Source organism: Berghia stephanieae, chromosome 7 (genome assembly GCF_034508935.2).
Source record: "Berghia stephanieae isolate SIO BIC M18660-M18661 chromosome 7, UCSD_Bste_1.3, whole genome shotgun sequence".
Classification (NCBI taxonomy): Eukaryota; Metazoa; Mollusca; class Gastropoda; order Nudibranchia; family Aeolidiidae; genus Berghia; species Berghia stephanieae.
In genome coordinates, this window is record NC_088366.1 from 57,606,636 (window position 1) to 57,620,767 (window position 14,132).

The 14,132-nt window shown below is 36.7% G+C and overlaps 3 protein-coding genes across 3 annotated transcripts in view; 2 read left to right on the forward strand and 1 right to left on the reverse strand.

Annotated features, from left to right (window-relative positions):
• LOC144976596 (pre-mRNA-splicing factor ATP-dependent RNA helicase PRP16-like) overlaps positions 1-9,226 on the forward strand; it is a 33,770-nt gene extending 24,544 nt beyond the window's left edge. Inside the window, exons 17-20 of the mRNA XM_078920891.1 lie at positions 1,313-1,359; positions 2,581-2,743; positions 6,918-7,193; positions 9,110-9,226. Of these exons, the coding sequence (XP_078777017.1) occupies positions 1,313-1,359; positions 2,581-2,743; positions 6,918-7,193; positions 9,110-9,226 (603 nt within the window). The remainder of the gene's footprint in view (positions 1-1,312; positions 1,360-2,580; positions 2,744-6,917; positions 7,194-9,109) is intronic.
• The window catches only part of LOC144977550 (uncharacterized), a 6,656-nt gene continuing 616 nt past the window's right edge, over positions 8,093-14,132 (reverse strand). Inside the window, exon 2 of the mRNA XM_078922889.1 lies at positions 8,093-11,756. Coding sequence (XP_078779015.1) covers positions 9,954-11,648 — 1,695 coding nt within the window. The 5' untranslated portion in view covers positions 11,649-11,756 and the 3' untranslated portion in view covers positions 8,093-9,953. The remainder of the gene's footprint in view (positions 11,757-14,132) is intronic.
• LOC144976597 (pre-mRNA-splicing factor ATP-dependent RNA helicase PRP16-like) overlaps positions 13,046-14,132 on the forward strand; it is a 10,892-nt gene continuing 9,805 nt past the window's right edge. The window contains exon 1 of the mRNA XM_078920892.1: positions 13,046-13,101. Coding sequence (XP_078777018.1) covers positions 13,046-13,101 — 56 coding nt within the window. The remainder of the gene's footprint in view (positions 13,102-14,132) is intronic.

Sequence of the window (14,132 nt, forward strand, 5' to 3'; positions counted from 1 at the left end):
ATAATGTGGACGTTTCGGGTTTCCCCTTTATCAACAAAAAACGATGAATGAAACACAAAGGATGATTGGGAGATGTGAGAATGGTGGCCACTACATAATTTTAAGGATTTTGAAAGTTTATTTAATCCGTGTGAGGGTAAATGTGTCAGTGCATGACATAATCAGTCGGAAGGTGAAAATTCTGGATTTGCTTTTCTTTTATTTTTGCATTTTCTTAAAGAATATGCTCACCAGAGCATTTTAATTTTTATTTGAAGTAAATCGGGTGATTTTTCATGAAGTTATGGTCAGATGTATTGGAAAGGTATCCAGCAACTTTTCTCAAATTTCATACTTTTTCAACTTGACCAGCTGTCCGAAAAATATTTAGAAGTGAAATTAAGCTTTGATATTTCCTGAAAATGTACGAAAAGGGTTGATTTAATCATTTATGACAAGAACTCGTTTTGGATAAAAATTGACCTTCTAACTAAACTTGGCAATATCTCAGTTCAAACCTTTTCACCATCCGACTGATTATGTCATGCACTGTAACATATAGTTTATTTTAAAAGTTATCTAATCCAGCTCCAATTTTTGTATTAGGCAGGTCTGGTTATAAGGGAGAAATAATGTATTGTGAAATACACATGCCGAAGACAGGTTATGTAAATTTTAAGTAGCAGAAAATAAGAGTAAATGAACATACAAACTCTATCTATCCCCAGCATTGCATCCTTGAGTAATACACTTTAAACAAATATTCCTCACAACCAAGGGTTTATAATATTAATTAGTAACTGTTTTTTTTTTTAGGCGTTTTCGATAAATTGGAAAAAAGATTGTTTATTTTTTTAAAAGGTTGGTTAAAATTCTACTTGTATAATACTAAATGTGTAGCTATGTGGTCTTGTGGTATGACACTCGCTTTCGGATCGGAAGGTACTGGGTTCGAGCCACACTCGGCGCATAGTTGAGTACTTGGAGAAGGCTCTTTACTCACATTCTCTTACCGTACTCAGGTGTAAAATGAGTTCCTGGCCATTAACAGCGTTGTCTCTGTCGAAAAAAAATTGTAATAGCTCCTAACAGGGGTCGTGTCCCATCCTTCATGTTAAATGTTGCTGTTGGCCTGGAACCCCCTGTAAAGCACTTTGAGCACATTTAGTGGATATTGCGCTATATAAAAGCTCAATTTAAAAAAAAAAAAAATTTTTAAATGTATTTTTGACTCAATATAGACTATGGTTTGGTTTAGGCTCTTATCATTTTTAAGTTTATTGGGCCAAGTGAGATTTGAAATTGATTTTATATTTGTTCATTTTTTTTACAGGCTAACGCCAATCAGAGATCAGGCAGAGCTGGAAGAACAGGTCCTGGGTAAGAACAATAGGATTCAGTAGTCTGATGTCACATCCATCCAGCAACCAGCAGCTTGGTTCTAAACAAAGAAAAAATCTGTACTTTTAATTCTTCATGCTGGCTAGAACTTTTTCACATGTCATGTGATCAGAATGTATAAAAGTCAAAACGTGCTCAGATTTATAAATTATTTTTTTCTCCTCTGGATACACTTTTATGCTCGTCGGAGATGTATTTCATAAGGGCGTCCGCCCATTGTCCCAATAGTTTAGAGCCAGTTACTAAGTTACTATGCATCATTACGAGGGAAGCGACGTCACGACTGTTGAAGCCTATTCTAAAACTAGTGATCCTTCATTTATCAAAGTTTCTATATAGTTAAATGGACAATAAACTAGGGCATTTAAATAAGCGTAATATCCACTAAACGTACTCAAAACGCTTTACAAGGACATCTAGCTAACAGCAACATTTAACTTGTAAAACGAGACATGATGCCTGTTAGGCGATAGTACAATGTCTTTTTTTTAGACAGAGACAAGGCTGTTAATGGCCAGGTACTCATTTTACATCTGGGTACGGGAGAGAATGTGTGTATAGAGGCTTTTTCAAGGAGGTAACTATGCACTGCTCAGAGCAGGACTCAAACCCAGGAGCTTCCAATCCGAAGGCGAGTGCCACAAGACCAATAGCAATTATTTGCTACTCTTTGGATAGGATGCAAGTCTATAGCACAGTACTTTCTATTAGATCTAACAGACCCGGCTACCCAATCTCTGCTGTTAACAAGGTGGTTAAAAAAATGCAAAAAATCTCGACTGCACCTGGGATAGATCATGAGGACATAGAAATTACCGTTGACCGTTTTTCAATTGAGAAAGGCTGAATTATATAAATTACAATTTTATATTGTAATTTTTATTTTTATAAACGATACTATCATGTTGTCATGATTTATGTTGTGAATTTGATTTAAATTGTTGTGTTGCATTACCTTGTAATTTTTATTTTTATAAACCATCATTGTGTGTCATGTTTTTATGTTGTGAATTTGACCTAAATTGTTGTGTTGCATTATGTTGTAATTTTTATTTTTATAAACCATCATGTTGTCATGTTTTTATGTTATGAATTTGACCTAAATTGCTGTGTTGAATTATGTTGCAATTTTCATGTACATTATTCAACCAAATTTTTAAAATCATTCGACGTTTGTGTTTTTTATATTTGCTCAAACAGGCAGGCGTACAGATTATACACTCGTAGCCAGTACAAAGACGATCTGCTGACCACCACAGTCCCAGAAATACAAAGGACAAACCTGGCCAATGTTGTTTTGTTGTTGAAGTCACTGGGAGTGGAGGATATGTTACAGTTCCATTTCATGGACCCTCCCCCACAGGTCAGTAGATTGATTATTCCATACCTGCCGAATCTTACGAATTTTTCGTAATTTTACGAATTTTAGACAAATTTCATGGCCAAATACGAATTTTTTTTGGAAAATTATGAATTTTTAATTCTTAGTAATACTTAAATAAGAATAATAATAATAATGATAAGATAACAACAACATCTACTACTACTACTACTACTACTACTACTACTACTACTACTACTACTACTACTACTACTACTACTACTACTACTACTACGACTACTACTACTACTATAATAATAATGTTAATAATGATAATATTAATAATATTAATAATAATAATAATAATAATAATAATAATAATAATAATAATAATAATAATAATAATAATAATAATAATATTGTGGTTGTTCTTACACAATTTCAGAAATTACGAATTTCCTTGTCAAATTACAAAAAATTGACATAAAAATTACTACCGTTACATTGTAAGTTGTCAATTTGGCATGTCTGTTATTGTTATCATTACAGAGATGCAAACTATCAGGAAATATTATTTAAAAATGATGTCAATACAATAAAAATGAAACTGTTGGAAAATTACGCATATTTGGCAACCTGTCCTTATATTTGACTAAATTATTTTTTAACTAGAGCATTTATATAGCGCAATATCCACTGAAGGTTGTCAAAGTGCTTTACAACGGGTCCCAAGCCAACAGCAACATTTAACATGTAAGACAAGACATGCGCCTCTTAGATGATATACACTCCGAAAATTACAATTTTTATCAACAGAGACAATGCTGTTAATGACCAGGTACTCATCTAACACCTGAGTATGGTGAGAGAATGTGATCAAAGAGCCTTCTCCAAGAACTCAACTATGCGCCACTCAGAGCGAGACTCTTACAACAATACACGTATTGAGCAGCTTTGACACCTCAAGACCAATAAAAATTGATAAAAGACAGAAACGGGCGCATAAATGACCTTAATAGTGTCGAAAGCGCATTTAACGTTAAACACCTAAAAACAAACTTAAGAAAATCCGTTCTCCAGCCTCCTTGAACCCTAAGACTCATCACTACGTTACTGCTCTCTTGATAAAAACAGTAAAAAAAATAATTTCAGGTAACTCAAACACCAGGAATCTATCACAGTCTCTTTAGTGTTAATGGTCTGTCCCCGCGTTTTTTTGCCATTTCAAATAGCAAAATTTACCAAATATTTGCCACTAGTTTGACAAAAATCAAACAATTAAAACAACATGTACGGTAAAAAATTAACACAAATAGGGCATTTTGTAGAATATTGATGTCACAACATGTCAACATGAATTTATTTACATTTTGAATGGTTTGAAATAATATAATAATAATAATAATAATAATAATAATAATAATAATAATAATAATAATAATAATAATAATAATAATAATAATAATAATAATAATAATCAGTGGCGTAGGGCCTTAAAGGCTATTAAGGCTAAGCCACAGGTCGTCATTGTCTTGAAAGTATGTAAGAATTTAACAATAAATAGTCACACTTTTAATTTTCTGTTTCACAAACAATGAAATTCGTTGTTGACCTGGTGATAAAAAACCCTTACAGAGCCTCAAAACTTGAACCAATCACACCGCTTTGAATTTACTACAGCTCGAGTCGTACTCGTGCCCCTGACCAATCAGTACAGCGTGTGGCTTTAAAGGTTGAGAAGGCTTCCAGCCATATTCCCACGGTACAACTAAGCGATACATTTCACGCTTGTCGTGTGCTCTGACTGTGGGCATGAAGAGGCATCTTGACGTTGAACTGAGTCATTGTGGCTTTCTTACTCGCAGCCACACACAATGACCTAATTGTTCCATTGATGGCAATCGTGTTGTACCTGTTACCCATCCCTCTTCGAGGCGTGTCAGGCATGTGATATTGAATTCCCCATTGTCCCTTTTAACTTGAGTGTGTTAATCTGATGTGTGCAGTGTTTTTTTTTTAAATTTTAATTAATTGCTATTAAGTGTGATGAATCACGTTGATTACCTGTTGACTATCAATACCAGTTCTTTGAATAGGAAAAATAAACTTTTGATTAAAAGTCCCGGTCCAAATCAACCAACAATTTTGTACTCACTATTAAAGACGGGAAACAGAATCGGTCATTTAATTTGATAAAGATTGGTATAGTCGTTTTCCTTGGCTATCGGTGAGAATAGAAAATAAGAGTTTATTTTCTTTTAATTGTATTTTGTTTGGCGATAACAGCAATACAGAATTGTCTTGGACAAGAAGTGGATTTACCTGTTTGAAAAATTTAACACAGAGAGCATTGAACCACCAGAAGTCTAACTTACCTTTAAATATCACCACTAGATTGAAACCTGTTGGTACTCTTCACATAGGTGCACAGATTGACAGTGGCTATCGCTTATCCTTAGCCAGGCATGATGAACAAGTTACAAAGAACATACAAATTTTGGTAAAATAATTGAGTGCATCAAATTCTCTCTCTCTCTCTCTCTCTCTCTCTCTCTCTCTCTCTCTCTCTCTCTCTCTCTCTCTCTCTCTCTCTCTCTCTCTCTCTCTCTCTCTCTTATATATATATATATATATATATATATATATATATATATGCGACAACCCATCTCAAATCCAGCCCCATGCTCCTAAATGACCAGGCTACGCTGCTGATAATAATAATAATAATAATAATAATAATAATAATAATAATAATAATAATAATAATAATAATAATAATAATAATAATAATAATAACAATAATAATGATAATAATAATAATAATAATAATAACAATAATAATGATAATAATAATAATAATAATAATAATAATAATAATAATAATAATAATAATAATAATAATAATAATAATAATAATAGCCATAGTAAGTAAGTAAAAAAAAGACATGTTTATCCGTTATTAAGTGCCAATTTTGGATGCTAGCATTGAAAGTTGCCGTCTTTTCACAATTTTTTATATCTTTTGTTTTTTTTTAAAACAAAAAATCGTCAATTTAGCCTAAAAACTGCGAAAATTGCGGCTTTTTGTGGGCAAATAAAAATTTGCTGCTTTTTGCGGTCAAGGGTGAAATTTGCGGCCGCGAAAACCTGCGGGGACAGAATGAGCACTGTACTCGCTTCACACGCAAGGCAAAGGGACTGAGATCAATTTTGGGTGCAGTCAAGATTTTTTTTTCTTAACTTCCTGTCAACCCAGGAACTATTTTGTAGTCTTTTGGGTCTGTTATCATAATTTGGTCACAACCAATGTGTGGATGTGTGTGTGTATATATATATATATATATATATATATATATATATATATATATATATATGGATTTCCTGTAGTTTAGACAGTGCTCTATAAAATATAAAATGGCTTTCTTGACGAAATGTGAGCGTTTATTTTACTCACTTAAATGTATATATATATATATATATATATATATATATATATATATATATATATATATATATATATATATATACATATCAAGGTATATGTTAATATGAATATATTGTTTTTTAATTATTTACAATGACCCATAGTGGGCAGGGAGGTATCCCCCCATAGCTTTGTTTTCCAACATGCTTTCTGTCTTTGTCTTGGAATGAGATTACTTGTTTTTTTTCCCTTGTCGGAGTCCTGGCTGGGAGGAATGCATAGTTATTGTTTTGGGAGATTATATTTTTTTCCTTGTAAATCATCTCTCTGTTATGTATTAATATATTTGTTATTTTGAATTTATAATGTAAGCATTTGAGTGTATTCCTCTTTGTTGGATTTTGTGCTTGTATCAGGATGAGACTTATAGGTGGTCTCAAACTAAGTACTTTGATAGTGTGCTCTTGGAATCTACATTTGATCCCTATTTGTTCCCAGTTCCCCTATATCTTACTTTTTCTTGGGTGCTTTAATTGTAATTCTAGACCTTTTTACTATCCCATTTTCTCCCTTTTTACTGGCGCTGATATAATCTAAATGTGTTGCAAGCGCCGTAAAACCCTTAAAAACAAACAAAAACAATATTATCTCAAACCAACATTATCAAGCACTCTCGTACCAACACTCATAAATATATATAGTATATATACATATACATATCAAGGTATGCATGTAAATATAAATATATTGTTTTTTAATTATTTACAATGATCATACTACAATTTTTGCCAGGATAACATTTTGAACTCCATGTATCAGCTATGGATTCTTGGGGCGTTAGACAACACGGGTGCGTTGACCCCAATGGGCAGGGATATGGTGGAATTTCCTCTTGACCCGGCGTTATCCAAGCTGTTGCTGGTGTCTGTGGAAATGGGCTGCAGTGCTGACTGCCTGGTGAGTAGGCATAGTAGAAGTAGTCGTTGTGGTAGTATTAGTCATTGCATAGTCATATTAGTTGTAGATATTACATTGTTGGCTGCAGCACTGATTGTGTCGGGAGTTGACGTTGTAGTAGTAGTCATTGCATATGGGTTGCAGTGCAGTGTAGTCATAGAGTTGCACAATTTGTCATTGTTTATCCTATGTCAACACCCCAATGAAACATAACACACCACTTGCTTGAATGTCAACCTCTTGAAGACCTGAGATGCACATTCCTCCCACCAAATCCAAGCATAAGTAACACATTTTATAGTGACCTGGAACAACTACAAAAGACTTCTAACTTCTATGTCATGGCACAAGACCGAAGAGCTAGAGCTCAGGTGGTCGCTGGTTTGGATAAGTAAGTAAGTAAGTTTAAGGGTTTGAGATTCCAAGCATCAGTAACACACTTTATAGTCACCTGGAACAACTACAAAAGACGTCTAACTTCTACGTCATGGCACAAGACCGAAGGGTTAGAGCTCAGGTGGTCGCTGGTTCGGATAAGTAAGTAAGTAAGTAAGTCATTGTTTATGGGCTGCGCTGCCGACTGCCGGGTGAGTAGTCATAGCAGTAGTAGTCATCGTACGCAAGGCAACAAAACAAAAACAATACATTATGGATTTTCCCTGCACAGAATATATGCCCTTTGTTCATTGACCATCATCATTGACTTTTTCTTCTTCATTATCTTCCTCCTCTTCTCTTTTTCCTCTTCACCTTTTCCTTATCTCTCCACCTCTTCATCAACATCATCATCTTCCTCATCGCCTTCTTCTTCTTTTTCTTCTTCTTTCTTCTTCTTCTTCTTCTTCTTCTTCTTCTTCTTCTTCTTCTTCTTCTTCTTCTTCTTCTTCCTCTTCTTCTCTTCTCCTCCTCCTCCTCCTCCTCCTCTCCTCCTCCTCCTCTCCTCCTCCTCCTCCTCCTCCTCCTCCTTCTTCTTCTTCTTCTTCTTCTTCTTCTTCTTCTTCTTCCTCTTCTTCTTCTTCTTCTTCTTCTTCTTCTTCTTCTTCTTCTTCTTCTTCTTCTTCTTCTTCTTCTTTTTCTTCTTCTTCTTCTTCTTCTTCTTCTTCTTTTTCTCCCTTCCCTAGTGGTTTTGGCCGAATTGATTAAAGATTGTCATCTCCGCTTGTGATCGGTAAATTATACCTTTTTTTCTTTTCTTTGGAAGTGAAAATGTATAAGTTTAGCAAGCAACATGAGATGGATGAGGGTAAGAGAAATAGGATGGTAATCGATTTGGCTTTTATATCGAATTTAGCTGATGTTGATCTCTCCAATTTTTGATTAGTCTAATCAGTCACTTTTTCAACTGCGTTAGCTTCTGTCCATGAACCCGTTTCAATCTCTCCAAGGTTTTTCAACTGTGTTAGCTTCTGTCCATGAACCCGTTTCAATCTCTCCAATGTTTTTCGACTGCGTTAGCTTCTGTCCATGAACCCGTTTCAATCTCTCCAATGTTTTTCAACTGCGTTAGCTTCTGTCCATGAACCCGTTTCAATCTCTCCAATGTTTTTCAACTGCGTTAGCTTCTGTCCATGAACCCGTTTCAATCTGTCCAATGTTTTTCAACTGTGTTAGCTTCTGTCCATGAACCCGTTTCAATCTCTCCAATGTTTTTCAACTGTGTTAGCTTCTGTCCATGAACCCGTTTCAATCTCTCCAATGTTTTTCAACTGTGTTAGCTTCAGTCCTTGTACCCGTTTCAATCTCTCCAATGTTTTTCAACTGTGTTAGCTTCTGTCCATGAACCCGTTTCAATCTCTCCAATGTTTTTCAACTGTGTTAGCTTCTGTCCATGAACTCGTTTCAATCTCTCCAATGTTTTTCAACTGCGTTAGCTTCTGTCCATGAACCCGTTTCAATCTCTCCAATGTTTTTCAACTGTGTTAGCTTCTGTCCATGAACCCGTTTCAATCTCTCCAATGTTTTTCAACTGTGTTAGCTTCTGTCCATGAACCCGTTTCAATCTCTCCAATGTTTTTCAACTGTGTTAGCTTCTGTCCATGAACCCGTTTCAATCTCTCCAATGTTTTTCAACTGTGTTAGCTTCTGTCCATGAACCCGTTTCAATCTCTCCAATGTTTTTCAACTACGTTAGCTTCTGTCCATGAACCCGTTTCAATCTCTCCAATGTTTTTCAACTGTGTTAGCTTCTGTCCATGAACCCGTTTCAATCTGTCCAATGTTTTTCAACTGTGTTAGCTTCTGTCCATGAACCCGTTTCAATCTCTCCAATGTTTTTCAACTGTGTTAGCTTCAGTCCTTGTACCCATTTCAATCTCTCCAATGTTTTTCAACTGTGTTAGCTTCAGTCCTTGTACCCATTTCAATCTCTCCAATGTTTTTCAACTGTGTTAGCTTCTGTCCATGAACCCGTTTCAATCTCTCCAATGTTTTTCAACTGTGTTAGCTTCAGTCCTTGTACCCATTTCAATCTCTCCAATGTTTTTCAACTGCGTAAGCTTCAGTCCTTGTACCCATTTCAATCTCTCCAATGTTATAGTGACTGAATTTTTCCCATGTCTCCAGCTCTCTGAACAAAAAAAAAATAAGAAAAAAAAGTAGAGAACTGAAGAATTTTTCAGCTCACGTATGTATGAGATAATTGTCAAATTGATATATGCTTTTAAGAGGACAATTCTTCTTGTAACGAATCCATTCAGAAATGTCTTGTGCTTTTACTTGAATTTTAAATTTTTTACAGATTTCACTGCGGGGTTAAATTTGCATCATTGGGGGCTGGGGCGGGGGATCTCAAAATTCTATAATATTTTATTTAAATTTTATTTCTTCTTCATGTCTTTTGTTACCTGCTGCCATCTTATTCATAGATTCATCCTAATTCATATGAACAGTGAAATGGTCATTCTGAAACCCCACATTGTCCAAGCCAGCCTCTTCTCCGGCCATTTCTCTCCGACTGCAATACGGCCTCTTCTTGTCTTTTCTGACCTCTTCTCCACCTTTCCTTTTACTTTCCTCAGACTTCTCCCCAGGATACCCCACTAGAAATTTGACCTCCTTGCCGTAGAACTCGACTTTGGCCTCATCAAATTCCCTTTCTTTTTCATTGATAATTTTCCTCTTCCCCAGAGTTTCCTTAATGAGAGCGTCTTTATCGTTACTGCCATCACTATTATTATTCAAAGCCTTCATCTTCCGATCTTTGTAAATCACCCAAACTAAAATTAGTAGGCAGGGAACTAAAAAGATCAAACCTGCGACTACTCCAATCACAATTTTCATAGAAGTTTTTGACCATCTGACACACAGTTCATCGTCTGTAGTAGAAGAACTTTCTGGAACTTGTACGGGTCCGTTTTGGGAGCCGCCAATTGTCCTGACACAGATGCTGTAATATTTGTCTTTGTGCAGTGAATGGAGGAAGAACGTCCTCACTTCTTTCCCCAGTCTGGAGGAATCGTAGTTTTCCCTCCCGTCCATTTTATAGCTGACCACGAAACCTTGTATCTGGTCAGTGATGTTGGCAGATGTGTTGATTTTCCAGCTTACACGAACCGAGTGACCTTCTTCCGACAACTGCACGGACAGAAGAATGGAACTCTGTGGTAAAAGGGATCTTGTTTTGTTGTTGTTGTTGTTGTTGTTGTTGTTGTTACTGCTGTTGACATTGCTATTGTTTTTGTTGTTGGTCCTGGCAGTGATGTTGTTTTCGTCATTGTTAATGTTATTGTTTTTGACGTTGTTACTGTTGTTGTTGTTATCTTTAGTTCTCATCCCTTTGTCGTTGTTTATTTTGGTCATGGCTTCAACCTCGACAGAAGAATTATTATCGTTATTTTCTACAGCTGCAGAGATATTTTGGGAGCTGTTTGTCAACTGATGTTCTTCTGGTTCTCGTTTCTCTTTTCTCCCTCTTCCTCCCAGTCTTCTTCCTCCTTTTCTTTTTCCCACTCCATTTTTTCTTCTTCCACCCACAGTGTCTTTTCTGCTTTTCTCTCTCATTCTTTGATCTTTTTCCCCCCTTCCTCCTCTTCCTCCTCCTCCTCCTCCTGTTTCTCCTCCTCTTTCACGTTCTTCTCTTTCATTTGACAAAGTCGCACCATTTAAAGAGATGATCTGGGATGGGGTGGTATACGGCTTATTCTGCACAGGATTGGGATTGTCCGTGGTCAATACTGCTGACTCAGATTTGGGTTGTTCTTCGACACGTTCCCAAACTTTGATCAGATTTTCCGAAGGATCGGTGGTCGGTTTGTCATCAGGTTTCACCTTTGAGTTTGAGGACCTTTTAAGGTCTTCTGTGGAGCTATTTTTAATAGATTCCTGGCCGGCTTTTAAATGAGTCGAGTTGGATTCAGTATTTACATTTCTGGCGGTAGATTGCAGCCATGCCACTTGTTCTTTGTCAGTGGTATAACCTGTTGTTGTTGTGGTATATGGGTAATTATCTAGATGAAGAAATACATAGCGACCCCAAGAATCAACTGCAGTAGGGCAATGCCATATTGTGAACAAGTGAATGAAGACAAAATATGATATCCATGTGGTTTGAACGGGAGTAGCCATCATTTGGGGGGGGGGGGGGGGTTGTTATTTTGCTTTTAGATATTATCTTTTATGTTTTGACGTGTTGTGTTGTTGTTGTTCCTTGTGTTCAGAACAGCTTGTTTAGAATGTCTGAAAAAAAATTATTGAAACAAGCAATTAAATTCTCTCTATTCATCATCAGGGAAAATTTTCCTTTGTGGCCTGTAAAAATTTTATAGAGTGTATTGTTCACTAAACATCAAAAGGCTTTACGAGAGGTCCTTCCTCAACAGCAACACTTGACATTTATTGTTATAAGATGAGACCTGACTATTAGGTGATATTACTGGGGGGGGGGGGGGGGGGGGGGGGGTTCCAACTGAAACCAAGGTGTTATGACTAGGTACTCATTTTACACCAGGGTATGTTGAGAGAATGTGAGTAAAGAGCCTCTTCCAAGGATTAAACTTAAACTCATTCTTTGCAACTTATTTTGAATTATTGAGAATTTCTCATGTAGGGAGACTACCATTAAACATCAATAGTACCTACCCTGAACCAGGATCTCTCAACATATCATAAATTTCTGGATTCAGATTGAGGCCGAAACGATCCCTGAAGAACTAAGAAATACTGTAGTTCTAGTGGCCTCCGTACTTCTAAAGTTACAACAAGATCTTGACAGCCTTAAAACTCTGACCCAGGACCGTGACCAATGGAAACAACATGGATGGAGAGAGAGAGAGCGGCTATACTCATCGACTATGACCGAATCACACAATTCTCGGACTGCAGACTGTAGATCTAGTGGCCTCCGTACTTCTAAAGTCACAACAAGATCTTGACAGCCTCAAAAACTCTGGCCCAGGACCGTGACTTATGGAAACAATTAACAACATGGATGGAGAGAGAGAGAGAGCGGCGATACTCATCGACTATGACCGAATCACACAATTCTCGGACTGCAGACTGTAGATCTAGTGGCCTTCGTACTTCTAAAGTCACAACAAGATCTTGACATCCTCAAAACTCTGGCCCAGGACCGTGACCAATGGAAACAATTAACAACATTGATGGAGAGAGAGAGAAAGAGAGAGAGAGAGAGAGAGAGAGAGAGAGAGAGAGAGAGAGAGAGAGCGGCTATACTCATCGACTATGACCGAATCACACAATTCTCGGACTGCAGACTTTAGATCTAGTGGCCTCCGTACTTCTAAAGTCACAACAAGATCTTGACAGCCTCAAAACTCTGGCCCAGGACCGTGACTAATGGAATGTGTCGCCTTACAGACGTCATACAGACCTGACTACTTCTCCGAAAAATTCATAAAACTACGTATTTTGGCTCCTTCTCCAGAGCAATAATATAAGCTTCTCAAATTCAACACAACAAGATCTTGGCAGCCTCAAAACTCTGGCCCAGGACCGTGACTAGTGGAATGTCGCCTTACAGACGTCATCCAGAACTACGTATTTTGGCTCCTTCTGCAGAACAGTATAGATAGTATGCGCTTGGCTAAGAAGCTCATAACATTGCCATCCGGAAGTATAACGGACCAACACACAAAACTGTGTGTATCCATGAACGTTTATAGTCGGGTTAATACAATTCAGTGAGCATTACTCATAAACGCGGATGGCAAAAAACAATAACAAAGACCTGAGTGACGTCATCTTCGATAGCAGATAGTTCGAAGATGACGTCACTCAGGTCTTTGTTATTGTTTTTTGCCATCCGCGTTTATAAGTAATGCTCACTGAACTGTATTAGCCTGATTATAAACGTTTATGGATACACACAGTTTTGTGTGTTGGTCCGTTATACTTCCGGATGGCAATGTTATGAGCTTCTTAGCCAAGCGTATACTATCTATAAGTTTCTCAAATTCAACAAAGTCATGTAAAAAAAAAAGAAGGAAAATATGGTACTGAATCACATGTAATGACTTAGAAAAAGTATTCAAATCTTTTTGAGGGTAAATTGGTCACTTGCAATTCAGATGAATTAATATCCCGGAAGTAGAAATAAATCTTGCATTGCCCTCCATACTAAAGTCCAACAAGATCTTGACAGCCTCAAAACTCTGACCCAGAACCGTGACCAATGGAAACAATTAACAACATGGATGGAGAGAGAGAGAGAGAGAGAGAGAGAGAGAGAGAGAGAGAGAGAGAGAGAGAGAGAGAGAGAGAGAGAGAGAGCGGCTATACTCATCGACTATGACCGAATCACACAAAATTCTCGGACTGCAAGGCTTACTTACTACTTATTATTTTCTCCGTGAAAATTACGAATTAAAAAAAAATAAATTCGAATAGTTAGACAGGTCTGGTCGTGTCTCGTTCGACACATCACGTATTGCTGTTGGTCAGGGGGGGGGGGGGGGGGGGGGGGGGGACACCTTTGTAAAGCACTCCTTTGAGCGCGTTTAGTGGATATTGCGCTATATTAAAGCTCAAGCTGAAGTTATTATTATTATTATTCATATTATTATTATTATTATTATTATTATTATTATTATTATT